The sequence below is a fragment of the Girardinichthys multiradiatus genome, chromosome 18 (assembly GCF_021462225.1).
Source record: "Girardinichthys multiradiatus isolate DD_20200921_A chromosome 18, DD_fGirMul_XY1, whole genome shotgun sequence".
NCBI classification, from domain to species: domain Eukaryota; kingdom Metazoa; phylum Chordata; class Actinopteri; order Cyprinodontiformes; family Goodeidae; genus Girardinichthys; species Girardinichthys multiradiatus.
The window spans coordinates 17,623,616-17,649,782 of NC_061810.1; the positions used below are offsets into that span (position 1 = coordinate 17,623,616).

The window sequence follows — 26,167 nt, forward strand, 5'->3', positions numbered from 1 at the left end:
ACTTCTCATCCTGACCTCATAATAATAGCTTACACTAAGTTTACTGGTGTGGTCACATGCTGACTGCACTAGGACTTCACTTCCCTTTAGCAAGAACTATTGTGAAGTTTTAATATCGTAAGAGCTCATTACACCCAGACTAAATGTTAAAGGCTTAGGGGTCAGAATCAAACAATAAAGCCAATAAAGATTTTACCAGAAGTTCACAGCAGCCTTTGTTCTGTTTCCAGTGGTTTTGTTGTTACAGTTTTAAATTGGACTTCCTCCTTCTTTTTGAATTGAATTGAATTTGACAGAGGCAGTTTGTCCTTGCGTTCTTTCTTCTGGAGTTTTCGTATGGCCTACTTGTGCTTTTTTAAATTGTTAATGTCCATTGGGTGTGAGATGGGAGCTCTTGGACGAAGAAAATTGCCAAGTCTCAAAATAAACACAGAGACAAAGATAACAGCCCTATTTCATTTCACTGCCAATTTTTTCTCTCTCTTTTTAAATCAGCCCACTGCTTTGGTTGCTCTAGCTGAGCAGTGAAATTCAAAATGAGCAATGCTTTGACTGCTGGCCATTGAGAGACGATCTTAAGATCTCAGTCAAACAGTTTGAGCTGAGTCCTCACATTGGTAAAATCACATTGCTGGAAGATGTTCTGCAGGACATTTCCACCCAAAGGTGCCTGGTGGGACAGCATAAGCGGAGAACAGATCCATCATTTGACATAATTAGAGGCTTAATTTGAACACCTTGTTCTTCCAAGTTCATTTGGAAAGCTACTCTCAAGTTGCCTGGCCCATAAAGGCTGACAGAAGTGCTATCTGGGTTACCTGGGGACATGGTGAGCACTTGCTATGACACGTGGACACTCCCTGACGGCTGATTGGACCTGGAATCTGATCAGAATGACACAGTTGGTTTCTGCCAATAAGTTGATCAATCCGTAAACAAACCGATCCCTTCTGGGTTTGAAACTTTACTTAAAAGTTTAAAGTAATTATTGCTGAGTCACATGAAGCAGCTGATGCTGAGTCACTTTTTAATACAGTCATATTAAATTAATTACAATATTTTTGAAGTTTGTTTATTTCAGTAACTTCATTCATTTAGTAAAATACATTAATATAGGTTAATTACACACAGACTGATGTTTTCAAGCCATTATTTCTGCTCATCTTTACCACCTTTTTGCAGCTAGCATGATTAATGCAGTTAGCATTAATAACTGTGTATAACCTGTAGAGTAAGCAGAATCTTACCATAACTGATGGACTTCAAAAAGTAGCTACTTCCTCTCGAAACAGTGTTGTTGTCAGGTAAACATGGTAGCTCCTTTCATGACTTGTGTAATGATAAAGAACAATGATTAGGCACAATTTAATGCTCCAGGATCATTTGACACACTTTGTATTCAATGCAAGGCACAAATATAACATTTAGTGGTAGCATCAAAGTGAAATCTGCCTCAGACATACTGAAGAACCCATCTCTGTGAAAATCTTCTCTTGAAAACCGGGTTGCTCAAAGGTGGGTCAGCTTCAACTCTTCATTCTGTATCTGATCTAAATAATAAACTCTAGGGCCTGCAAAACACATCCCAGCTTTAAAATGTCTTCTAAAAGGGGATTTAGACTTTCAGATAAAAAGAAAAGGACCTTTGCAGTCCTGATTTTGAATCAAAAGACAAAAAAACGGGGATAGTTAAACAAAGAAAATAAGCATACTGTGTAGCCGCTGCCAGCAGTGTCAAATCCACAAAGATGATTTAACAATTAAAATAAAAAACAGACCTGGTGGTTTTAGAAACTGCATGCTCGTAACAAACTTTCATTACAAAAAACTTTCTGTACTTCTGCAACAATCTTGCTTTGAATTATAGAATGTGCTGCAGAAGCAAAACAGTTAAAAAAAGAAAACACGCCGTTGTCACAGTACATCAACAGCTAACAGAATTGCACAAATAACCAATAACAGTGCACCAAATAATGATAGGATTCGAGATATCACCATGAATAAATTCAACAATTTTACCCAGCAAGTAACGTACATTAAGAATTCACCCCCAAAAAATCCCATAAAGCAACTGCATCAGTACAGAACACAAGTGCACATCTGGGGGCATTGTAAACTTATCAGATCTATTTAAATTTTAAAATGTTCACTAGATAAGAAGCATTGCTGTGAAAACATGTGTTGATTTCCTTGTGATTCAGCCAGAAAACATGTTTGTTCTCTAAAGCTGCAGAGCTTTGGTAAATGAGCTCAGTGACTGAACCAAATTTCCAGTTGATCAGAGCGAACAACCTCATTTATTTACTGGCTTGCTGGTTAGTTTATTCCGGCTTTTATCAATGAAGTGCACTCCCTGTGCTAAATCCCAAAGTGAGGAAACTAGTCCACTGAGATTAGTGATACCCCCACTCTAAAGAAAAAAAACTCACCAATTGTTTGGTTCATTAAGTTGCATAATAGACAAAAGTCAGAAAAAACTATTCAATGCCAGGTTGCAATTTTTTCCTTCCTTTTCCTTTTGTTTTCTTTTGTTCAAGAACAGCAGCATCCCTATTAAAATAAAAAGCTTTTTTTCCCAGAAGTATTTTGATGCATATTACGTTTTATGATTTTCCTTTATGGGCTCCCAAAGTATTTAGCATATTATTCTTTATTAAATGCAGTTAAGGAGTGTTGGGTTTCACAGCTGCCAAGCAAAAACCCTCCAAAACAATATTAGATTTACAAAAATAAATGAAAGAACTTTGTAGGAGATGCTTTAACAGATTCTTTCTAGCCAAAAAAAGCCGTTCTGCTTTTTGCTTACACTCGTTATTTCAACAGAAGTTCCCTTTATGTGTTTCTCAAAGGGTTGGCAGACATGTGCACTGAGCTGAGGCTGTCTGACAATGGCAGCAGCCATGAACACTGCAAACAGTGAAGCAGTTACTATATTTCTCACGTCTGAAAGAAGATGTGTGGGGATGCGTGTGGCTGACTTTCTGGTATGCACAACATTTAAAAGATGTTCAAATTTGACAACTGGCTTTCAGACCTAGGAGAAAATAACCTTTTCTCTGCTGTAGCTTGCTGTTTACTTTCACTTCACTTTTATGGTCTTAACTTCCTTTTAGGTTGTGCATATTTAGTTTAATTCAGTGTTTAGCTTTGAACCTGTTGAACACAGAAGGCCAAATTCACACAGCAATGCTATTTGCTCCATTTCTTGCACATGTCATCTGCTTCATTTCTGCACTACAGTCATGAAACATTGCACTAAACACATGCAGATACAGATATACCCATCAAGTTCAGCAAATGTGAGCAACTTGCATCAGTTTATGTTATCACTTACATATTGGTGGAAAGGAAAAACATTACAAAGGGTTAAGATCAATACATTACCTAAAACCTTAAGAACAGAATCGTACTCTTTGAGGAATTAATGAAGTTTAACCTTTCTAACCCAGTAAGCTTTTTTTCATATTTTTACTTTTTCAGTTCATTGTTTTTAGGAGGAAAAAAACATCATTTGAAATAAATCTTAATTTACAATTTATTTGAGTAGAGAAAATATTTGCAAAAATGTCTGGTAGTCAAGCAGATGGTTGCTTTACCCTTTTTTCTTCTCTTGTCTTTGAATTACCACCGTTTTTTTTTCTTAATCTGACACAAACAGCTCTGGTTTTTAAGAATTCAGCGACATTTGCTTGGGCTGTAAGTATAATAAATACAAATAAACATGTGCAGACGTTCCCCTAAGTGCATGCGTAATGTCAGCAGAGTATGTCAGTGCAGAGACATTGTTTGTTCAGAAATGCTATTTTAAAATGAAACTGAAAAATCAAATTTCCTTTTTTAGGAAAACAAACCATGAACGTTTACAACTCCTGCACTTTTGCTCAGAGACCTCTAGCATTGTAATGGTACAAGATAACTTTCCTACTAAAAGTAATTATAAAGGAAGCTTCCACAATGCAAATAAAGGATTTTTTTGTTTTTTCTTCATCTCTTATTTTATTCTTAGAATGATTTGGATTGAAAAAAGAGCCCTGACAAAACAGCAGGATTTGTTCAGGATATTGGTAGAAAATGAAACTCTTGGCAACAACGATGGAAACACCTACATTCCCTCTATTTAAGGCATCAAGCCTTCAAATAGAGGGTATGTAACATTTCTGGAGATAAAAACTCTGTTACAAACCTCCAATATTTGCATTGCACACAATTCTAATTTATATTTCTACAAGTAACTGTTGCAGCTCCTCATCTATTTTGTTTTTATTTGGTCGCTCTCTGGATTTTTCTACAGCTAAACAACCAACCGTTGGCTTCTTCAGCAGTCTTGTATTAAATGTACGGTGCATGTAAATGGTCATCTTATAAGAGTTTGCAAGTTGGTTACTCTGCGTTTAGATGTTATTTCTGAGACAGATGCTCATACATTTGTGTCTAAATTTGATTATTAGTGTTATTGGTAAAGAGTTTGCATATCCCATTATTATTTCTCTATTTATAAGATTTTACCGAAGAAAATAACTCATCTTATTGTAAATGGTTCTTTGTAAAACCGCATGCAAGGTCTACAAAGTACCATTTAATAAATCTTATTCTTTCATAGCACACTTTATAATGTATTTGTGACATCAGATTATCATGTATTAATTCTAAATTAAATATTCATAGTAAAGAAAATTTCATCTGAATTATTTATTTTATCCTTTAGTGTTAGAATTTGATGATTTTAAGTATTCTTTTCTTGTGGGCTTTTATGTTATTCACAAAAATCTTTGTTTTGATTACTGTGCCTAAAGTCTTTGGTTTAAGATAAAAAAGGGTCCCATAACACCTTCAGATTTCATGGCAATTACTGACCTTAGTGCCACACTGCATGAGTTAGAAGCCACCCACTATCTCCTTATTTTTGACTAGATGTGCACTGGCTTCCATACAAAAGAAAGAAAATCCAAAAAATCTGCAACGGGGAGTTATTGACCCAGCACTGATTTGGCAATGCTTCAGTATGCCCTGCAGCTCTTATGACAGTATGCTTTATGTAACTGCCAGTGGAGCTCATACAGATGAGTGGTCTGTAACACACACACACACACACACACACACACACACACACCACTTGTAGTAAAGAGCATACAGTACACACACACTCCCACTGGCTGCACGGTGAGGATGGGGGGACTGATTTGTGAGGAGGTGAAGAGAGAGCAGGAGAGAGAGGTTCGAAAATCAACAGAGAAAGTGTCTGCGGTAGTTCAGGCTTTCAGCAGAGCAGCTTCATCTGAACATAACCTTGAAGATGATATTTGTGAATCATAATGTGAACATGTCACTGTCATGGAAACAAAGCTACCCATCCAAACTCTTCCCACTATGTTAATGTGTTCAGTGTGCGTCAATGTTTAGGTTTCCACCTGTTAAACACAAAGGGTCACATTTTCAAAGCAATGCAATTTGCTTTCTTTTTTACACATTTTGTTTCTACACTGCATTTCAAAGCAGATTGCGCTAAATACATGCAGAGAAGCAAACAAGCCCGAGAGGACAACCTCTAGGTGCTGACAAGATTAAGGCACTCCTGGAAACTTTGAAGCCATCTGACTGTATCAGGGAGTAATCATAGTCAGAATGGCCTTCCTAAATCAGTAATGATGTTCATTATTACATGCATGAACAAAAAAGAAATGTTCTTGCTCTCCTCACAATGATTACATCTTGTTATCACTAACACTTAGAAATCAAAGCAAATTATTGGTTTCTGTTACGGGCTGCCCCAACACGCCCTTCTCTCAGTACATCTGAGCAGGACTGATATCCCTCAACATGTGACATTCCAGCCCTGGCCGTTTTGTAAAATAAATATTCATAAATATGGGCAAACTTTCACCCTAAATTCATTCCTAATGTGTGGAAACTACATCAGCAAAGACACTTTATTTCCTCTGTAAGGCCATTTGAGGTGCAGATCTGTTTTTGCTGTGCTGTGCGAGAGTTAGATGAACACACAAAATCTGGTTTGCACACATTTAGTGCAAACCAAAGCTTTTTGAATTTGCCCCCAAAGTTGTAATTACATTACATCTTTGTACAGAGTGTTTAAACCATAATGGACAGTCACTCTGTTATAATGTTAACATCCTCCAAACAATATGCCACTTATATAAAAATATTTTAATTTGAAGTATTAAGGAAATTAACTTAATGGGAAAAATGTTTTTGAGACAATAAAAATAGAGGTCAGGATAACCTGTGCTTTGGGTTGCCTATTTTGTTTATCTTGATGAAATGTTTGTTTTTGAAATGCTGACATGTTTTCTCAACAAAACAATCTTCTTTTGCCAGGATCATTAGACGATTATTGTTGGGTAAGGAGTGGCTTTCGTGTTACACCCAATTTTATGGTCCAGTGTGAGATAATCTATGACAAAAGGTTAAGTAATGTGCTGGATATTATGGAGGATCGTAATTAAGAATACATATAGAGAAAAAAAAAAAAAAAAAAACGTAGCTAGACATATAAATTAGAGTGTCCCTAAATGCAACAAATTAATAAAAAAAAAAAAATATATATATATATATATATATATATATATGTATACATACAGGGGTTGGACAATGAAACTGAAACACCTGGGTTTAGACCACAATAATTTATTAGTATGGTGTAGGGCCTCCTTTTGCGGCCAATACAGCATCAATTCATCTTGGGAATTACATATACAAGTCCTGCACAGTGGTCAGAGGGATTTTAAGCCATTCTTCTTGCAGGATAGTGGCCAGGTCACTACGTGATGCTGGTGGAGGAAAACGTTTCCTGACTCGCTCCTCCAAAACACCCCAAAGTGGCTCAATAATATTTAGATCTGGTGACTGTGCAGGCCATGGGAGATGTTCAACTTAATTTTCATGTTCATCAAACCAATCTTTCACCAGTCTTGCTGTGTGTATTGGTGCATTGTCATCCTGATACACGGCACCGCCTTCAGGATACAATGTTTGAACCATTGCATGCACATGGTCCTCAAGAATGTTTCGGTAGTCCTTGGCAGTGACGCGCCCATCTAGCACAAGTATTGGGCCAAGGGAATGCCATGATATGGCAGCCCAAACCATCAATGATCCACCCCCATGCTTCACTCTGGACATGCAACAGTCTGGGTGATACGCTTCTTTGGGGCTTCTCCACACCGTAACTCTCCTGGATGTGGGGAAATCAGTAAAGGTGGACTCATCAGAGAACAATACATGTTTCACATTGTCCACAGCCCAAGATTTGCGCTCCTTGCACCATTGAAACCGACGTTTGGCATTGGCATTAGTGACCAAAGGTTTGGCTATAGCAGCCCGGTCGTGTATATTGACCCTGTGGAACTCCCGACGGACAGTTCTGGTGGAAACAGGAGAGTTGAGGTGCACATTTAATTCTGCCGTGATTTGGGAAGCCGTGGTTTTATGTTTTTTGGATACAATCCGGGTTAGCACCCGAACATCCCTTTCAGACAGCTTCCTCTTGCGTCCACAGTTAATCCTGTTGGATGTGGTTCATCCTTCTTGGTGGTATGCTGACATTACCCTGGATACCGTGGCTCTTGATACATCACAAAGACTTACTGTCTTGGTCACAGATGCACCAGCAAGACCTGCACCAACAATTTGTCCTCTTTTGAACTCTGGTATGTCACCCATAATGTTGTGTACATTTCAATATTTTGAGCAAAACTGTGCTCTTACCCTGCTAATTGAACCTTCACACTCTGCTCTTACTGGTGCAATGTGCAATCAATGAAGACTGGCTACCAGGCTGGTCCAATTTAGCCATGAAACCTCCCACACTAAAATGACAGGTGTTTCAGTTTCATTGTCCAACCCCTGTATATATATTCAATAATTGATCAATAAGTCAGATATAAATATGTTTCTCTTTTAATCTTTAACTATTGTAATTTATCTGTTTGCTATTATGCTTATTTTGTATTTAAACCCCTAAATTTCAGTCATACTTTTTCTTGAACTCTAAAGTTTTCCTTTATTTAATACAAGTTAATTTTTTCCTGTTTAATTTTTCCTAGCCATTTTATTTCTTATAATCCTTTATTATATTTTTCCTCTAATATACAGTACCACCAAATGTACAACGCTTCTTTGGAGAACCAGGCAGCCATAATGAGACTCAGCACCTACTACCCAGAGGCTTTACCTCAGACAAGCTGAGAGGGTGATGCTGTCCCAACGGTCACCCCCTCTGTCTCTGACCCGCCCCACTCCATTCTACATTTCCAGCTGCATGTTGAGACGGAAAAGACAATACAGCAACCAAGGAATGTAAAAAAGAATGACGGAAATAAATACAGCAGGGATCTATTAGAGGGGAAAATGTATTTGTGCTTAAGAAATAAAAGAACAGTAAAATGATTTGAAAAAAATTATTTTTGATGAAAAAAACATTTTTTATATATGATTGGTAATAAATATAAAAGAAATAGAAAGGCTAGAAAAATACAGGAAAAATATAGAGTTAAAAAAAATTTTTAAGTAGCGGTTAAAAAACTAAATAAGCATAATTGCAATTACAATAGTTAAAGCTTAAAACAGAAATCTTAATTTATTTTTGACCAATTGATCAGTTATTGAATAAATCTCTTATTTTTATATATTTTTTTCATTTAATGGCACTCTAGTTTATATGGCTAGCTACTTTATGGCCCAGTAATTATATTATTGAGTCATTTATTTATTGCCGTTTGTACTCCTAATTATGGCAGAATTGATCCTCTATAGAATGTCCCTTAATGAGTAGTTCTCTGCTTCAATCAGTTTTTATAGGTTTTAGTTTGTTTTGTGTTGTTTGTGGTGACATTGTGAATCGGTTTTGCACTTAGTGAAATCTGTTATTGATTTAAATAACAGATTAATCTCTTGAACATTTTTATTTTTTAGTAATTGTATGTTCAATTTGTATAAAACAATAGCAGAGACACAAATGCTTTAAGAGTTTTTCAAAGATCTTGGCAAAGTTTTTGAACAACACTGATGGTAATATTTTGGTGTATTCTGTTATTTTACAGTGTTTGTACCTCTCATAATATTGAAAGCCATGATTTTGCAAATCATTTACTTCTGTCAGAGATTGATAGTCCTTACTGTTGCTGGGCAGATCTTTACCAAAAGCCTGCTTCCACTCCAGGCTATGCTAATAGGCTGCTGACTGTTTTCTTATTATAGATGGCATTAAAGCTGTATCAGTCTTCTACAGTTCTCCACAGCGAACTGTACAGCAAATAAGCACATTTGTTAAAATGAGGATTTGTTTGCTCCATTAAACTCTAAACACTCTTCATGGGTTGCAGAATTACAGCAGTGAAAATTGCAGAATAAACACATTAGGGCTCCATATTTATCTGGATCAGTTTTTGTTAGATCTAAGAAGGATCAAATTTGACCCCATTTTAGGTTTTTGGGGAGTTGGATACATATTAGTACTCACCATCCAAGCAACTGGGAGTTTAATGAGTTTCCACATCACGCCCAAAAGTTGGGTGGAAAACAACAAAATAAATTATGGCTCATATTTAAGAGAATAAAGATGTGTTTTCTGAAGAATGAAAACAGACAGATATTTGGGTGGATCCTCAAATAAAATCTCCTTGCTCATTTCCCTCTCTGTACGCTAATATATATTTATATTTCTCTGATGGGGAAAGAGCCTCACAGTAAATGCACACTGAAACAAGGATTTTATTGCTCTGCTTGTTTTGGCTGACCATGTTTTTGTGTGACTTTATTATCTCTGCTTTATGTATGTTTGTTTATGGCGTCTCCTAATGGCATTCCAGCTGAAAGCCCAGAAGAATCAGTTCGGAGGCAGTATGCTACATTGGTTATTTCTAAAAGCACACAAAACACGAAAAACATTCCTTACTGACCTTGTGTACCTCTGAGTCTGTTAATGATTAAAAGGAGCTATTACAAGTATCTTTACTTTCCATCTTCTCCTTCAGCTTCATATAATTACTCTTTTTCAGCTTTGTTGGTTTCTCATTTACTTGTTTTAGGTTATTAGGTTGTGTCTCTAGCTTTACTGACTTGTTCACTGGGGTCAACATGTATTTGTTTATCTGCACAGTGAGGGTATAGTCCCTTACCCCCTCAGTAATCGAGCCACAGTTATTGCTTTTTACACTTGGCTCAGCTCCATAGCTGCTCAGCAGTAGTTGGACTGCCTTCTTGTCTACTCGAGAGGGTGATAGCTCCTCATCACCTCTGTGCTGGGTAGAACATTCTCTCTTTAAACCTAAGGGCCTCAGGGCACACCTTGAATTTAAGACAAATTATTACCCGTTTAACCCGCCTCCACACCCCCTTCCTTCTGAGTACAACATGATTATCATGGCTGGAGAGCTGACATCTACAGTAGCATCACCACAGGAGAGATTAAAATGTGTAAAGAAGTGTGAAATTCTCATAATTGCAAAGGTTTTGTTCATTATGCATTTGCTCCTGTATGATTTAAGGCCTTTTGCCAACCATTCGCTATGTTCCCAGGTTAGAGCAGAGAAATCAGCTGTTATCTGTGAACCCTTGTAATGTTATTTCATTTATTTTAACCAGTATGGTTGCTTTCTGGAAACTTACTGAATGATTGCAGGTCTATGAAAATGAGACCTCGGGTCTCAGTGTACCTCACCTGTATAAAGAAAAGTTATAAACAAATCTACTCTTTTACAGGTTGTTAGTTGTCGGTTGCTGCAGGGGGCAACTCATACTGAACGTGGCTCTGCCAGAGCTTTCTCTTCTTAAAAGGGATTTTCTTCTTTCCACTATTGCCACATGGTCAGAATAAGGGATTTCTGCAAAGATAAAGACTTCATGTAAACAACTGACCACTGCGCCAACTTGCTTGCTCAGGAGAAGGGCCGGGTGCAAATTCAATTCAATTTGATGCACATTTGTAGGATCACCTACAATTAAAATTAGTTGCACCTTTATTTTTATTGTATAACTCAAATGGGCTGTTTAAATAAAGGTGGGGGAGCACAATACTGGAAATGACTGGTATTTGAATTGTCATATGTTCTTCCTCATATCGTCCAGCTGTCTGGAGAGATTAAAATTTTTTTAGCATACTATTTTGTTAAATGGAGATATTCAAATGTGCATCACCACTGCAAAAAAAAAATAAAAAATGTCTTTGTGGTGGTGAACTTCAGAGAGACAAGGGAATTTGACTCAGTTACATCAGTTGATGAATGGGTCAAAATTTCAGCTATTCAACTATTTTCAAATTCAATTCAATTCAATTCAATTCAAAGATACTTTATTGATCCCCGAGGGGAAATTAGAATTCCAGTACAACCCATCCAAACATACATCATGACACAAGACAAGGGGGGGACGAGTCACCGAGGCTTTGCTGCCCACTCACAGGCGCTGCCCTTGCTAGATGAGAAAAGAGGCCACATTAGGTAAGTAGAGGGAAAAAAATCATATTTGACACTTTATCCTTAGCAGGTTACAGTTTGAGATTGCAAAAAACCTCAGCACAAAGAAGCAACAAGTTGACAAAACAACATCACGCCGGAAATGGTGAAGGTGGTGTGAGGGGGTGCGTATGTTTATCTTGAGCATGTGTGTGTGTGCAAGTGAGTGTGTGCAAGTAAGTCCATGAAGCTCTGTCCTAGAGGCCATTGTCCTTGATGGTTCGTTGGAATGTACATCAACCGGCCACAAAGCTCTGAGCAGGTCCACAGATGTCCTCAGGGAAGAGAGGGGCAGAGGGAGCAGAGCGTCATGTTTACATAACTTCCAGGAGAGGTTGAAGATAGCCAGCCATCAAGGCCGTGCAGGGGAGCCAGATTCAGAAAAACAATAATTATTTGGGTTAGGCTGACTCTTAATTTTCCGTCAGCCTTGAGAGTCTCGCTGGTGCTTCTCAAAGGCGTATCCAAACAGCCAAATTCCTGGTCTTTCGCCAGATCCGAGCGAACAACTTTCTCCAAGATTTATCCCATTTCACCCCTGAGTCCAGGAACCGCAACCTGCCTGCGATCCTAAGGATCACATCCAGTCTGCTATTCAGCTCATGCAACATCTCAGTCTGAGTGCTGATCGCCCTGAAGATCCCATCATACATGCCAGACAGCCTTACAATTGCCAGAACAGCTGCTGTTCTCCGAATTTCTCGATATGCCAGGAAACCGCTGACTCCAAAAAGCAGACATCCTGATATCAAACATCCAATTATGTACACATCTTCCACATCCTCGACTGACATTATTGACAAACACACAATCCTCCACTTCTGCCAGGAGTCCATTGTGTATCCAGAGAAAAACGTCCAGTCCGGACAAGTTGGGCTCTCCTTCACCCTGTCTTCTCGTCGAGATAATTTGACCAATTGCATTGAGAGACCAGCTGACCAAATCCATAACTAAGAATTTGGAAGATATGCAAAAAGAGGCTCCAAAAAGAAGACAAGACACAGAGCTGAAGCAGGGCAGATATGGGAGGGGTGCGGGAGACAGAAAAAATGTCCTCCTCTACTGAGAGCGGAAAGGTTTTTTTGTTTGAGGAACTAGCTAGTGGAAGAATAATCATAACATTTGGTCCAACTCATGCATTGATTTAACATGCCATTCCACCAATACTAAGGAAATATAGTCAAACATTTGTCTCCAAGGTTAAAACAATTTTGTAAAAAGGTTCTTTCACTCATTACTCTGGCAATGGTTATGTGTCTTTTCTTATGGTGGATGTAAACATCTGGTTTTAAATGAATGTGCAAGATATAAATCAAGTTGACTATGCCTGTAAATCCTATTACAGGCCTATCAGAATGCCTCCATAATATAAAAATAAACAACTATCCAGCCCTTGCAATTAATCTTGCTCAACAAAGCTGCAATGTTACGTCAACATTAAAGGTCTACAAGCAAACATGAATGCAAATGAGCTGGAGGGCAGCACACTTGCAGGTACTGCCGTCTTGTGTTGCTCACTCAGCTTGCGCTACAGAAGGTTTTTGGGAAACATATTGGTACTTTGTGAAGGATCAGCTACCATAGCCTCTGCAGTTAATTTCATGGGCATTAGAAAAACTGCTGGAAAGACTTGGTTGCTGCCTTTTAACTTGGATTAGTGGTTGGAAAAACAATACAAAAGCTAAAGGTTGTCAGGAGGCAGGCTCAGGTGAGTTACTGTAATATGACACGGTCCAGAGACATATGATAAGTTGTTCCGCTTCTGAGTATTCCTGACAAATATATAAAAGGCTAACAGGTATTCTGATGAGCATAACAAATAAACATCATCCGCAGTGTTGCACGTACATACAGCATTTTCCACAGTTTGAGTGATGAGTTTTCAGAAACTCAGAGATGCATCAAAGACCTGCCCCAATTTAGATGCTTCTTCTCAAAAAAAGTGAGCGTGTTGTGCTCTGAGCTAACAAGCGTGCCTCATACTTTCGCCACACGTGCCGCTCCACACAGCATCAAAGCGTTGCTCGTGCCATTTGAAATTCATTTAAAGCATTGAATTAATAATGCAGAGAGAGAATCTCTGAAAAGAAAACACATAGCATGATGCCGTCTCGACTCCTCCTCCATTAAAGCATGCAAAGCCCTTCTGACACGATCCAAATTGGAAACCTTTGAACAAGGAAGTGAATAGCTGTGAGAGTTGTGATAAGTTATTGGAGCTAAATCCCCCAGGAGGTTGACAGATACATGCTAGCTAAATTAAACCATTTCCTGTCTCTCTTTTACTATGCCTTGTTCCTGCTGCCTCCCCCTGGGTTTATTCAAAGAAGATTATAAAAAAATAGTAAAAAGGTCTAAGAGAATTAGGTACAATATTGCACAGAGGTTCTTCTCGATTTTTTTGTGGTGAGCATAAAAAATGGCCAAAAAAGGACACTGGAATGGCATGCAATGTGGGACAGATAGATTTGGTGCTATATTCTAAAGATGTATTATCATGAAATTCATTGGTAATTCATCTTAGTCTGATTTTTTTATTCAAGTGGGAGCCCTTGATAACATTGTGGTTTGCAAATGTGTGTCAGATTTTCCCATTTCAACATCAACATTCTGTCAATCTACTTAAAGGGCAGTAATATCTAAGATACAAACTGTGTCCACTTTAATTTTCTGCAGGATTGCAATAGTATTCATATCCCTTTAACATTTCCATGTTTTTACACTTTAGAATATACAACCTCAGTGGATTTCACTGGGATTTTTTAGGTCCTTGGTAATGGCTGAAAGTCCCTGCAATGCAAAAGACAGCTCCAGAGGTATGCAGGGGAGCACATTGTCTTTCTGTGATAAATATAGTGAGGAGGGGAATTACAGCCAGTATGTGCTAAAATGTTCAAGGAAAGTAATGAAAAAAACGTTAACACTGTTGTCAGGACACAGGACGGGGTGCAGCTGTACATGTATGACCTACAACACCAGACGAATGAGCTGACTGAGCAGCCAAGGGACCCAGTGGGTGACCCAGATTGCCATAATTTCAGTCATTTGTTGCAATTTTGAATATTATGTGAGATGACCATTTGTTTAGGTGTGGAGGGGAGAAATGCATTTTCTGTTGTGGTTTCATGTTTTGGGACATAATTAGAATCTCAATTGATGATTTACATTTGTAGTACATATGCAGCCTTATGTAAGCAAACAGCATGTGGTCTCGAAGAGCAGAAGTGGCGATTACAGCATGCTATCAGACTCTGTCCTTTTTTTGTCTATAAATCTAATAAGAATGACTTGAGAATAAAGTTTGCCTTAGTTGTCTATTAGCTGCATAATAAGACCTAATTAATAAGAGACTGTAAACAAACCACTGGGTAACATAGCCCTTAGCGAAGTGCAGGTAAAAGCACAGAACAATCACAACACAGCATTGTCCTGCTAATGTGCTCCAGTGTCAACTTGCACATTCGTCACTTCCTATTAATTCTGAGGATAACAGTGGATTGCTGGCATCATTCTTATTTGTATAACAGTACATTTGTTTCTGAATACTGAGCAATCCAGCTCAGAGATAGTGATGGCAACCCTGCTGTATATGTTTAATTTTACCTTTGTGTATAAACCTGCCATTTAGAGATGCACTGATCAGAATGTCATGACCGATTTTTAAACTCGTGTTTTCATAAACGTCTGACCTACAGATTTTTTGCTGATTCTGAATTCTCTTTAGAATAAGTACTATAAAAAGATATAACAATATTCAAAGTATTTTTCTGTGGCTGTCAGCGCATGGTTGCTTTTTAACTATTTTAACTAAAATTGTAACTGTAATATCCAATTGCAGACATTGCCTGGATACAATATTTGTTCTGTCCTTGTGTCTCCGATCAGGTCGTTATTGTAAATAAGAGCTTGTTCTTAATAACTTGTCTGGTTAAATAAAGGTTCAATAAAATAAATACAAAAGAAAGCCATAGAATTTCCAGTGACATGCATCGAAGCAATAACATATTTGGACTTTCACTGTCCTTTATGCTTTCAGCTAATATAGATCTCAGCGATCAAGATCATACAGCTCAGGGAGATTGATGGGGACATTCTGATGATGGCGGAGTACAAAGGAAAATGTGGGTTAACTGTAATTGTAATTGTCATTGCAATGTTCAACAATAAAACTGCAATGTCATGATTTCATAAAATCGTGCAGTCTTAGTTGAAAACTCAAAGGGATAAAACAGAGAATCTTATATACTCTACTCTTTCTTTCATCTACTGTAAGGGTCTGTCTCCTGCACTCTTGCAGCCTGGTTTAACCACACGCATAGAAAATATAACCTGACCTATAGCTTGTTGAATCTCTGTGATTCCCCTGACAATATTTTTAAGTCTTAATAATACTTAAAATAGTTTAAGACTTCCTCAATCAGTAACAGTGTCCATCCACATTGAAGAGTGCTGTTAATGCAACCTGGTAACACTTAGGTATGGTGTGTTCACTTGTTCTAAAAGGATTTAAGTTTTAAGTTTCTTTTTCTGGTCAATGATCAAGGCCAAGTTCTGGGATCATTTCTGACACCACTCACACGGTTACCCCAAACCTATAGTTTGTTTAAATGACTAAATGATAAGAAATAATCAAACAACAATTGCATTCTGTCTCATATACATGTAACAATTATTTTTGAGAACACACAAAGAGAACAAACACTGGAAACGAAAAGCTGCTAACATGCCCACATTAGTTCAGCCTAAAACTCTCCATTTTTTCTATTTAAGGTACATGACAAAAACCTTTATTGCTTCTAATAGTTTTGAAGTGTTGTGTTCTGTAATATTCAATATTAGTTTGCAACAAATTGTATTTTATTTTTAAATAAACTGGTCGCTCTTGTGTAAACACAATTACAATAACCGTCCTCTGTGAACCTCATGACCGTGTGGGGAAATAAATCAGGCGGTTGAACAATATGGAGTTACCTGAAATAAATAAAGAATTGAGACAAGAGATTTTGCCTCGGGGATTTGTTTTAATCAAATCATTCGAGGAATCATTGCAGCCCTGGTATTAGTATGGAGTTCCAATTTGTCTTTTCTTAATGCAATCATTTCTAGACTGTCCCACTCCACATTTACAGTTCTTCCAGTGCTGATTCAAACCTATGTTCACCAAAATGTCAAATGTTTTTCCAAAACTGTTTAATTAAAAAAACAACAACAACTAAATATTGAATATTAAACTAGTGTAAGCCAGGCTTTTCACACAGTAGCATATTGATGCTCATGCATACTAACGTATTCGTTTTTACTGGAAAAAAGTGATTGAGATAATTCATCATTCTTATTACATTTCTCAGTCTGTTCCTCTTCCTTTCAGACCAGATTGCTTTTATTTCTTTTTATCATTATATCCATTTTCTCTCTCTGCTGCATATTAAAAGGAGAACTATTAAATGTAGCTTTAAGCTGCTCACAGTCGCTAGTACTCCTCTACTCTTTTCTGTAATGCGCTCTATAAAGCTTTTCGCTTTTCACGACTATTATACTGAAAGTACCCTTCTAAATCCAAAAGATGTGAACAGATATATCCAGTATTTTAATGTTTTTTAAACATATGTAAATGTTTAAGTCAAAATATTTTTAATTACAAACTGTCAAAGAAACATTTTCACCAGAGAGAAAATGTTTTACACAATATACTAGGTGTCAGACTGGAGATATTTCACCTTTCCAGTTTTTGTGCTAAATGTATTTTCATTTTAAATACGCACTGACAAAAAGAAGATCAGCTCCTCCAATCCGAGGCCATGGTACTCGACCGGAAAAGGGTGGCTTGTCCTCTTCAGGTTGGAGGGGAGTTCCTGCCTCAAGTAGAGGAGTTTAAGTATCTCGGGGTCTTGATCAAGAGTGAGGGAAAAATGGAGCGGGAGATCGGCTGCCACAGTAATGGGGGCACTGTGCCGGTCCGTTGTGGTGAAGAGAGAGCTGAGCCAAAAAGCGAAGCTCCCGATTTACCGGTCGGTCTACGTTCCTACCCTCACCTATGGCTATGAACTTTGCGTCATGACCGAAAAAATGAGATCCCGGATACAAGCGGCTGAAATGAGCTTCCTCCGTAGGGTGGCCGGGCACTCCCTTAGAGATAGGGTGAGGAGCTCGGCCATCTGGGAGGAGCCAGTTGAGGTGGCTCGGGCATCTTTCCGGATGCCTCCTGGATGCCTTCCTCGGGAGTTGTTCCAGGCACGTCCCACCGGGAGGAGGCCCAGGGGATGGCCCAGGACACGCTGGAGGGACTATGTCTCCCAGCTGGCCTGGGAACGCCTTGGGCTCCCCCCGGAGGAGCTGGAGGAGGTGTCTGGGGAGAGGGACGTCTGGGCGTCTCTGCTGAGTCTGCTGCCCCCGCGACCCGGTCCCGGATAAGCGGAAGACGACGAGTACGAGTGACAAAAATCTCGTTGCATCACGTCTTAAAAGAAATGGGCACTGCATAGATTTACACAGCTGGGCTGTGGTATTTCTCTGGAGAGCAGCTCTCCATTTGCAGTTTAAGAAATGAAAACCGAAGCGAGAGAACTTGTAATATACGTAATGTGCTTGGGTAAATAATTGACCGTCAAACAATGCCAGCTGACATTTAGATAAATGTTGTCCATTTACAATGTAAACATACAAGGATTATATCTTACATCGTAACAGTGAACATGTACAATTATACAGCATCACAAATGTATGTCTGTTGAGGAAGTCTGTTTACACTATAGCTGACTTTGTCCTTTGTGACTATGTCAGTATGAACGCGTGTATATGGGTTTTTATTTCATGTTTTTAACAAACTGCTTCTATTTTTTTATATTACATACAGTTTTTTATTTTTCTATGCACTGATGAGAGCTTTTTTTCAATGTCATTGTACTTGTGACAATTGTCATCGTCAAAAAAGCATCTGCTATTTTTTTTAGGCCAATCTAAAAATCTATTCTATTCTATTATTCAGGCAGCCTAAACAGCATTTTACAACCTATTATTTTATGATGTAGATGGAATTTTAATGAGTATAATCAATATGTCATGACCACGTAGTAGCAGGCTCTTTATAAGCAGTCTAAATCCTCACACACACAAACTCATAACCACACAGATTGCTGGTTTTTGGCCTCCTGGCAACTTTGTTTGCAAAATCTTAACCTCTTATTCAAAGCAGCACTCAAGACATTCACCTAGCGCTGTGTGTTGCATAAAGAAAATAATGTGATGTTGATTGTGATGCTGCTATGTGGCAGTTCAGAAGTAATCAGGTCATTTGCTTTGATTGTGTCAGGGCTTTTCTAACCTTGGTAGTGTCACTGTGCCAGATCATGGTAGAGGCAATACCTCTGGTTCTGTGTCACTCCTCGTTACTGTATAACATTTAATATTTATGTATTTTTACTGTGAAATGACCCTGAGTCTGCAGGGCATCCTCTGCCCAGCCAACATGGTATTAACGAAACTGCTGTTGGCTGAAAAAGTCAGTGGAGGCCTCTTAAGAAACAGCAGCTCTTGTTTCCAGTAGATGTCAGAATAATCATGAGGTTGAAACGTGATTACCTCAGAGGAAAGAGACATGGCACATCAACTTTTGGTTTTAATAACAAGTTTAATACATCCATCAAACTATTTCATATCTACCTTTTAATTCAATGACATAGGAAGTAACAATGACCCAGGAAAATAACACTCAGCCATCATCTTACTACACATTTAACTCTGCATTATAAACAGCACTGTGACTCTCACACACATTGTATGCTGATGTTTGTGCCACTGCTACTAAACTAACGCAACTGTAAAAAAAAAAATTAGTAATAACCAAGTCATATAATTTAATCTCACACATCACACTATGCTTTTGAGCTGCTTTACTCGCGTTGGCATGCAGGAGGCTTGAAACCAAAAGGGGAACCTACTGAGACTATACTTTCTGAATAGGTCCCCTAATGTAGCAGCTTAGGGAAATACATGTTCAGTTGTTTCAGAATTTGATGGACAGAAATGTGCTGTTGTAACTCATTTATTTTGTTTTATGTTGCAGAGACAAGGATCCGGGCCAGCTGCTGGCAATAACAAGACCTCTGGAGGAAAAGGTAAAACAAACAGTCATGTGAAGACAGTTTATAGATGTTTTTTCTTTAGCAACAAAAAATGAACAGACCTATGCCTTATGTCAGTGGAGACAAAGTAGAGAGGAGAACCAAAGTGGCAGTAAGTAGACTGGAGTTTACTGTATGTCGCAGCTTATAAATCTGCTACGAGCTTTAAAAGACTCATGACAAATGACTGACAGTAACAGGGGCTGAAGTACACACACACAGCCCTACCTCTGGACTTTCTGTCAGATCCAGTCACTATGTTACAAGACTTTGAGATATCATGTGATTTTTAGATGGAATTAATGAAATTCACTGATAAAACGGTCATTGATAGGTGATGGTTATATGAGCATGCCATAACTTCACTAGATATAAAAGTGTCTATAGTAAATATGCAGTACAAATGAGAAATTTCCCTGTCAGGAGTTTTGAATCCTTGTAAGTCACATAAAAATAAGCATTTGCCTATAATACAGCCCAGTCCGAAACTGCACTAAAATCAATGCCTTGTAAATACAGTAAAATGACTCACTATGTTCCATCCACATTACATGGTTTATATTAGTATTGTGAAGGTGCAGCACTTGAATCTCTTCCCTGTCATGTTGCAGAGGCTAGAGTCTCTCATCCGTTTCTGTTGACAGCCACAGATTCTGCGCTGATTGTACAGTTGAAAGGTCAACTTATTTGGGATTGTGAAGCGTTCACATGAACATGTTGTTGAAAACAATATAATTATTAATTTAGATGGTGACATTAAGCCATTTGTTTGCAGAGCTACTGGGATATTAAGGTAAATTGTCCCCATGTCCAATGATCATTTACAAAAACATAGAATAAAACAGAGGGTGCACCAACTATTAACTGGATGAGACATTTATACTGACTCTCAGGTTATGGAAAAACGATCCGGTTCTTTTACAGAACCAGTTAAGAAGTGGCTTCTAGCACCAGCCCCGTTTAAGAACTGGAACCTCTTTAGTGAAAAAAGCCTTCATGAGGTTTAGGTCAGGCAATTAAGCCAAACACTGTGATTAAAACATGTATCAGCACTTTCGGCAGTGTGAGCACTTGCCGAGTAAATAAAATCATAAGCTTTTCTGGTGAGGGAAGCATAAGGGGCTCCAGAATTTCCCGGTGGATGACTGTGCTGGCTTTGGACTTGTTAGAAAACAGTGGACCAACACCGGCAGATGGCATGTCTCCCCGAATCATCACTGATTTTGGAAACTTCCTACTGCACCTCAACCAGCTTTGATTCTGTGCCTCCCCATTCATCCTCCAGGATTTACTTTCACCTATTACAAAAAGAAGGACTTTGAACTGAGCAACAGTCCAAGCTTTGTGAATCTCCCCCAAACTCTTATGTGGCTTTAACTCACAATCTTCTTAATCTGTGGTTATCACTGTAGCCTGTGCACCTTTTTCTACCAGAATTTTTTCTTCCTCTCAACTTTACATTATTTTGCCTGGATGCAGCTCGCTGAACAGTCAGCTTCTTTAGCAATGACCGTTTGTGGCTTATCTTCCTTATAGAGGGGAGTCAGTGAATGTAAATAAATAAACTTTCCTTTGATAATGAAATCATTACTTCAGTACCCTGCTGTGCTTTTATTATTCTTGTACACTTATTAGAGAAAACAAACAATCCACTGGCTAGTATCATCACAAGAGATAATTTACTGTACTTCTTCCAGTTTTTGCCCTGGTTTCCAAAGCTGAAATCGGTGGTGATGCACCTTTAGTTGTATTGTTTTCTACTCATTGTCCGGCATATTTGATCCCATCAAATTCTTGCAACAATGCAAAGTCCGAACTTATGTTGAATATGTGCAGAATCTGTAAAAATTCACAAAAGCATCAAATCCAGGCTCCTCACAATATAGTCGGATTTTAAAAATCACAACTGATACAATTAGCCAGTTACTCACACACACAAAATACCTGGTCCACAGCGCCATCCAAGGAAGTAGGCAGCTAGAAATGGCTCCAACCTTCTGATCTAAAATTTAATGTTAAGACTGGAGACACAAGTTGTTATATGGCCATCAACTTCTCTGATCACATCTCATTGATGATTGCCATGCCTCCCTCCACAGAGATAGACAGCCGGTGTCAGTTTGGTCCTGGGGGAAATAAAGATCTGCTCCATGTGCCAAGTGCGTTGCAAATCATGCTTATTTTTGAGTCTCCGTCATGAAACCTATCACAGCAAAGCAAATAAAGGCTTCAACGAGAAAAGTAATATCCTCTCTCTGCTTTCACCTCCCTTAAATCATGACAGTAATTTGATCTGCTGCCCTGACTCAGCATAGCTTCACGGTTCTAGATGGATGCAAGCAGAACAGTGGCAGAACTAGGGTTTCCAGAGTCGGGACCATGTAAGAGTAACATTGGGTCATGTATATGGACAAGTTATTCAAAACATACTGTAAAAGATCCATAGAGAGGGAAATTGTGGGTTAACATCAAAAGAAAGCATGTGCTGATCAAGTCAGCTGATAATTTTTTTTGGTAAATATGTATTTTCAAATATGAACTTACTGACAGAAAGAATTGTTATCCTTAGTATAATGTTTTGTTTTTAAATTGGACCTAAATTGTAGGATCCAACATAATTAGGCAAGACTCCTGAAATTCTGTTATGCCTTATGTTTTTAGTGTGCCCCCATCTGACCTTCTTTAAAAACCCTTCTGGATGTGCCCTGTATATGAGAGCCAGTCCGAGAGTAGAAGTTCTCCTTCTTAGCTCCAGCTTGGCCCTGGTTCACTCAGATATCCCAGAAGGCCCTAGTAAAGGACGCCTAGTTCTTGGAAAAGGTTTTTGTAATTAAACGTTTTAAATGTGCTTTGTAAGTAAAGCTGATCTGATTTTAGCAGCTCATGATTACATTCATTTTGATTTTACTAAAAATAATTGAATGAGGCCTGCTTGGGAGGTTGAAATTGATATTTTAGTTTATTTTTATGGTAAGTTCTGTGAGAGAGTCCAAATTGCTTGTATTGACGACACCTTTTTATTTCCTTTTCCCTATTTAATTTTCCGGTAAGTAGGCAATAAAACAGTTCATTGTAATTCTTCTATGCTGTTATTTAAGAACACACACACACACAGCACACTTTTCTGTAAGCTTCTGAACTTCGAGTAGGTATTTTTGTTTACATTTTTATCATTGATATTATCATTAATTTACTCAGGTTGTCGAAATATAACCAAATCAGAAGATGACACAGATTCGATGCACAGAATTAAATTGAAATGAGGTTTTATTGTTCCAACTTAGGTAGACCTTGATTAGAGTTGTTAGAAGCCAGAGGATGAGGAAGCCCCAAGGATCCGAGCAGAGAGAGAGTGTTCTGGCGGTGGAAATATTTACAGTGCAGATTTCCTGAAGAAGAGTTCCATATGGCGACAGGCAGGCAGACAGATGGGCAGATCGACAGGAAGGCAGGACAACAAGCGATCAGGCAGGCTGACAGAAGTCCACATAACAGAGACTATGTTCCAGCAACAGACTGTGTCAACAGCTGTCTTAAAAAGCCATGAGCTCATTAGCTGGATGAGTTGCAGCTGAGAACAATGAAGTGCCAGAACCAGCCAGCAGAGATCTCACAGTACCCTCCCTTCAACGATTGCCTCCAGGCAATCCTGTACGTTTCTCCGGATGACGTCTGTAAAAAGATGTAATGAGAGCAAGGTCCAGGATAAGAGAACGAGGTACCCAGGTTCTTTCTTCAGGTCCATATCCAGCCCAATCCACAAGGTACTGAAAACCACACCCCCTACGTCGAACATCCAGGATACGATTGACCGTGTAAGCTGGATGGTCATCAATGAGACGAACAGGGGGAGGGAGCTTGCTGGGTGGATTCAGGGGACTTTCCGAGACTGGCTTGATCTGTGAAACATGAAAGGTAGGATGAATGTGCATAGAAGCTGGCAACTTGAGTCTCACCGCAGAAGGGTTGATGATCCTTTCTATGACAAAAGGACAGATGAAACGGGGGGCCAGCTTTCGAGTAGTATCCTTTAATTTAATATTCTTGGTGGAGAGCCAGACCTTCTGATCAATGCAGTAGACCGGTGCAGTGGAACTGTGACGGTCAGCAAACCTTTTATTTTGTTCCAAAGTGCGTAGAAGTGTCCTCCTGGTCTGACGCCAGATCTTACGACACCTGGAGATATAATGCTGAACAGAGGGGACAACAGTGTCAGGTTCAATACTGGGGAATAATGGAGGTAGATAGCCCAGAGAAATCTCAAAGGGAGATAAACCAGTAGCAGAGGAAGTATGAATATTATGGGCATATTCTATCCAAGTGAGATGTCTACACCAGGAAGAAGGGTTGTCATTAATCACACATCTCAATGCTACTTCCAGTTCCTGATTGCATCTCTCAGTCTGCCCATTAGACTGAGGGTGGTAACCAGATGAAAGGCTTACGGTAGCACCAATAGCCCTACAGAACTCCTTCCAGACTTGTGAAATGAACTGCGGGCCTCGGTCAGAGACAATATCCAAGGGCATGCCATGAATACGGAAGACATGAAGAACCAGAAGTTGAGCAGTCTCCAATGCAGACGGAAGCTTAGTTAAGGGAATAAAATGAACAGTCTTAGAGAATCTATCAACAACGGTAAAGATGACTGTGTTTCCGTCAGATGGCGGGAGACCAGTGACGAAGTCAATAGAGATGTGGGACCATGGGCGACTGGGGGTAGACAGAGGTTGAAGAAGACCGGCAGGAAGTTGATTTGAGTTCTTGTTACGGGCACATGTGGGACAAGCTGCGACAAACTCTAATGTCGGGATTCATAGTGGGCCACCAGAAATACCTCTTGGTAAAAGTGATCATACGATTAATCCCCGGATGACAGGTAAGTTTATTATTATGAACCCAATCCAGAACTTTATTGATGATGGAGTTCGGAACGAACAGTTTGCCTACAGGACCAGTACCTGGGTCTGGTTCAGATTGTTGTGCCTCCCTGATGTCCTTTTCAATGGCCCAGGTGAGGGCGCCCACAATGCAGGATTCCGGTAAGATGGAAGCTTCAGTCTCGGATTGCTCAGAATGAGAAAATTGGTGAGAGAGAGCGTCGGGCTTGATGTTCTTGGAGCCGGGTCTGTAAGAGATAGAAAAATTAAAACGAGCAAAAAACAGGGACCAACGGGCTTGTCTGGAGGTTTTTATGGTCAGTCCAAATGAGAAAAGGGACTTCCGCCCCCTCTAACCAATGCCGCCACTCCTCAAGCGCCAACTTGATAGCCAGAAGCTCTCGATTTCCCACATCGTAATTCTGCTCTGCTCACGACAAACGACGAGAAAAATAAGCACAAGGATGCACCTTGTTGTCTATAGGAGAACGTTGAGACAAGATGGCCCCTACTCCAATGTCAGAAGCATCAACCTCCACAACGAATTGCGCACTAGGATCAGGATGAGTCAGAATGGGTGCAGAAGAAAATAAAGTTTTCAATTTGCAAAAAGCTTTCTCTGCCTCAGGGGACCAATGGAATGTCTTCAGAGAGGAGGTAAGTTGAGTGAGAGGCACAGTGACCTGACTGTAGTTCTTTATGAACCTTCTATAAAAATTTGCAAAACCTAAGAACCTTTGGAGTTGCCTGCGATCCGTTGGAGTAGGCCACTCTGCCACTGCCTTGGTCTTCTCGGGATCCGTTCTGTACCTGCCTGCTTCAAAAATAAAACCCAAGAAGGTCACAGAAGAAACACCGAATTCACATTTTTCAGCTTTTACAAAGAGTTGGTTTTCATAAAGCCTCTGGAGTATGGTCCTGACATGCTGGTGATGCTGATCAATGTTCTGAGAGAAAATCAAAATATCATCCAGATAAACAAACACAAAGAGGTTGAGGAAATCACGGAGAACATCATTTATAAGAGCCTGAAAAACAGCGGGTGCGTTAGTCAATCAAAAAGGCATCACCAAATATTCAAAATGTCCCAGGGGAGTCTTGAAAGCTGTCTTCCACTCGTCACCCTCTCGGATCCGAACCAGATGATACGCATTGCGCAGGTCGAGCTTGGTAAAAATCTTGGCAGAGTGTAATTGGTCATGTATAGAATCAATGAGTGGTAAGGGGTACTTATTTTTGATTGTGATTTGATTCAACCCCCTATAATCAATGCGGGGTCTTAATGTGCCGTCTTTCTTCCCCACAAAGAAGAAGCCGGCGCCAACGGGGGAGGTAGATGGCCGAATGATCCCGGATGCTAAGGAATCCTCAATGTACTCCTTCATGACTCTTCTCTCCGGTCCAGAGAGATTGCATAGTCTGCTGGATGGTAACGGAGCACCTGGAAGGAGATCAATAGCACAGTCATAGGGGCGATGCATGGGTAAAGAAAGAGCCCCCTGTTTACTAAAAACAGATGCAAGATTGTGGTATTCAGGAGGAATCTTAGACAGATCAACAGGCTCAGGTGGTTCAATTTGTTTGCTAGAGTGAGAGACAGCAGTCTTTAGACAATTCTGGAGACAGTAATCACTCCACTTCTCTACTCTGCCCTCCACCCAATTAATCGCAGGATTATGTCTCTGCAACCACGGAA

The 26,167-nt window shown here is 39.3% G+C and overlaps 1 protein-coding gene across 1 annotated transcript in view; it reads left to right on the plus strand.

The window, feature by feature from the left end:
• The window catches only part of pcp4b (Purkinje cell protein 4b), a 54,045-nt gene that overhangs the window by 15,100 nt on the left and 12,778 nt on the right, over positions 1–26,167 (plus strand). Inside the window, exon 2 of the mRNA XM_047390915.1 lies at positions 19,534–19,585. Within this exon, the coding sequence (XP_047246871.1) occupies positions 19,534–19,585 (52 nt within the window). The remainder of the gene's footprint in view (positions 1–19,533; positions 19,586–26,167) is intronic.